The 3,207-nt window shown below is 42.1% G+C and overlaps 1 protein-coding gene across 1 annotated transcript; it reads right to left on the reverse strand.

Annotated features, from left to right (window-relative positions):
- Positions 1-477: 477 nt before the first annotated feature.
- On the reverse strand, positions 478-2,170 carry LOC125540561 (uncharacterized). Its single transcript, XM_048704176.2, has 4 exons — positions 1,969-2,170; positions 1,557-1,738; positions 1,242-1,422; positions 478-1,153 (listed from the first exon to the last, which is right to left on the reverse strand). The coding sequence occupies exons 1-4, from the start codon at positions 2,114-2,116 to the stop codon at positions 1,068-1,070; spliced, it is 597 nt and encodes a 198-aa protein (XP_048560133.1). The 5' UTR covers positions 2,117-2,170; the 3' UTR covers positions 478-1,067.
- Between the last annotated feature and the right edge of the window lie 1,037 nt (positions 2,171-3,207).

Here is a 3,207-nt window from a genome sequence, read left to right on the forward strand (position 1 = left end):
ACGAGCAACGAGCGCAAGTCGCCCGTCATCTCCTACACCGCCTCTCAGGTTGGGTGGGGAAGGACCAGATTGCTTTCTCATATTTGAGAGAAGGGTTTTTCTGTAAATCTCACGAGGACCAAAATGACAACCGAAAAAACCCGGAAGAAAAACCAGAAAAAACCGTCTACGTGGCCTGCCAAATCAGCACCTAATTGGAATAAACAGTAAAATTGACGGTAAATTGTGTCACGTGGGGGAAAATGTAGAAAGAATCTTTAAATTATGTGTAAAACGTGACCGAAATGGATTTGGGGGTAATTTTTGTCGCTAGGGTCAATTTTGGGTGTAAACAATGGAATTAACTCTTCCTGATAAGTGTTCAAAGAAAGTGGCCGTTTAACTTTTCTAGCAGTAGAAATAGAATTTTCAAGGAAAATGATGCCGTCATCAGCATATTGAAAATTATACATCAGGAATCATATTAGGGCTCAATAATTCCTTAATCAAACTTCTATTTTATTTTTTTGCCAGAAAAATTTCTAATCTATTCATCAAGGTAGTACAAAGAACACTAGAAGTAAAAAATTACATCCAGGTCCGTGGATCACTAACAACGGCTACAAGCACTGGAGCGAGCCGAAGACACGTCATTATCATCACCTCTCCCTCATTGGAGTTGTGCAAACCTTGTTGTAGTAGACAGTCGGAAAGTAGACATGCTAAGGCCCAATAGAACCAGCGCACCACAACAACAACCGCCGCCGATGAAGAGAAACATAGATCGAAGAGATCCAACCGGAAGACACATGAAAACATACCGGATCCTAGTGGATCCATCAAAGACAAACGCCGACAGAATCCCTTGAGATCCGCCGGAGACAAACCTCCAAACGCCCTTCGATGGTGCTAGACACACCACCAAAATGGGGGCTAGACGGGGAGAACATTATTCCAACTTCAGATAGCCGACGCTGTGTCGTCTTTCTGAGCAGGACACAAACTCTAAACCGATTCAATAGAACAACTAAAAATGAAGCAAGAACCCTCCATCAGCAAGGACTGAGATCCACCGTGCCTCCATAATCCTAAGACAACGAGGGTCCAGGCAGATCGACGGTCGCCCCGCCAAGAGGCAGGGAAATCCTGGACGAGTCCCTCGTGTCAGGAGGAGCTGAAAGATATCAACAGCTTTCATTAACACAGCAGTAAGCTCATCCGCAATTAAGTTGAAAGAATAGGAGATAGAGGAAGAAGGGAACCTTTACTTGTCGCTTCCTTTGCATCATTTGTGGTACGGACTGAATTTTCATGTGGAGAATGAGTACGGCCATCGGTCATGCTCTGGTCCTCGAATGTGGGAGTGAGGGCTTCATTTTCCAGCTCCTTGAAGATAGGCAGTTTTCCTGACGTAAGTCTCCACTCATAATGTTCATTCACATGCTGCAAACAAAATAGAGCATTATTAGTTCACTGTTGCATCGTTCTTATACTCAAGGAAAATGGGAGATAATCCATGAATATCTAGGTTCAACCATTACATATCACTTGTCACTAAGGACGGGGGCCAAGCTCACCTGGGGAACGGCCTTCAAAACAAGGGCAGCGACGCATGTCATTCTACATTCTTCCAAGCAAGCTGTTGGATCACTTGAGTTGGTACGCTGCAGGAATGTTTTTTCGAAATCATCGAGAAGTTTCGGCAGGAATGTTTTTACGAAATCATCAAGAAGTTTTTGCCTCAGCTGGGAGATATAATCTGCGCGTACATACGATGGTATCAGATTAACTATCATAAAAAAGTGCAATTGTAGCTGATCAAACGAAGAAGAGATGACCTCTGAGTAAAAAAAATGTTAAACAGCGAATCACAGATTTTTTTTAGAGATCCAGATAGGTGGTTTGATGTGCAGTATACCCGTCAACAAAAAGGCTTGATAAGGAACTAGAGCTCAACACTAAGCGGACAACAAGAACCTGTCTGCTTACCTTCAATATGCTTACGCTGACTCTTGTGTGCTGCATCATCTTGACGTGTATTTGTAGAAGCAGGCGGTTCTGAAGGCGTTATTTGCCCAAGAGGTTCTGGTGCAGACAACTTGTTCTTCGGGACCCTGCTAGAGCGAGACGGATCCATAGCTCATGTGGTTAACCTTAAGAGTTGATGTGTACAGGAGAGAGGGATAGCGGAGGGGCGTACGTATATATACTATACCAGTGGCCCGGCTTAGTAGGGGTGGGCGGCCGGCGGCAGTGGCCACTCCACTCCACCCATGCATCTGTTGCGTCGAACTTTGGACACATTTCTGAAGTACAAATATAACCGTTGCAACACTCATTATGTTCCTAGCAGGCTTGGAAAGTTGACTCGTTTATACCATAGCCTACTTGATCACCTTCAGATCTATTCATGACAACATGGCACGTGCGCTTTTACAAGCAAAAGAAACCATGGGTCTTAATTAAAGAACCCTATAATTCTACTTGGTATCGGGGTTGGAGCTTGTGATGAGTACTTGAAAGCAGGCGTGCCACAAGGTAATGATCTATGTGCTGAAACTTCAAGGCAGCTAAGCATCGTAGTCATCAAAACCTAGTATGTGTACGGATGGTAAAAATATTGTGTTACATTGCATTTGTTAGCAATATCGATGATCCGTGTACTCGAATTGAACCTCAAATATCGTGTCATATTTGAGGGCAGAGCTAGGCTTGCAATCTAGAAAAAACTATGTCGACCCATATGAATGTTTAACCCATCAAAATATAGTGCTCACTGATATCAAAAAAGTATTAGCGTGTAGTAGTTGAAATTGAGAATATATTAGTACTCGCTCGAACTCTTATGTTCCTACTAGAACTTCAATCACTTATATAACCTAATTCACTTTATATTGAATAAAAAGTGCTAAAGTTAAGTTAGAGATTTTTCAAAGCCCAAAATAACTAAAAGACTTTACGGGAACTTCTCCACATGTTTGTTGTTCATTTACTTCAGTAGGATAGAATTAACTATACTGAAATCATGACAAAAAGCTGTCTGGGCTAATGGAATTCAAAACCAATGTACACTTAAATGGATCGTATTTTCTAATATAATCTCGATTGTCAATTTTTATATGGTGGTCATTGGTGTGCCATATTGTCTTCACTCTCCTCGGAGCTACACTTCATATTTCTTATGTGTAGGGAAGTTCTAAGGAACAATAGCCCGTTGACAAAGAACTT

Source organism: Triticum urartu, chromosome 1A (genome assembly GCF_056163025.1).
Source record: "Triticum urartu cultivar PI428250 chromosome 1A, HENAU_Tu73, whole genome shotgun sequence".
Lineage (NCBI taxonomy): Eukaryota > Viridiplantae > Streptophyta > Magnoliopsida > Poales > Poaceae > Triticum > Triticum urartu.

What these genes read in the sequence shown, in the direction of transcription:
- LOC125540561 (XM_048704176.2), bottom strand. Translation starts at nt 2,116, where the DNA reads ATGGATCCGTCTCGCTCTAGCAGGGTCCCGAAGAACAAGTTGTCTGCA. An exon ending in TCAGCGTAAGCATATTGAAG is followed by an intron (nt 1,739 to 1,968) that starts GTAAGCAGACAG and finishes ATGTACGCGCAG; the next exon opens with ATTATATCTCCCAGCTGAGG. An exon ending in AAAGGAAGCGACAAGTAAAG is followed by an intron (nt 1,154 to 1,241) that starts GTTCCCTTCTTC and finishes GATATCTTTCAG; the next exon opens with CTCCTCCTGACACGAGGGAC.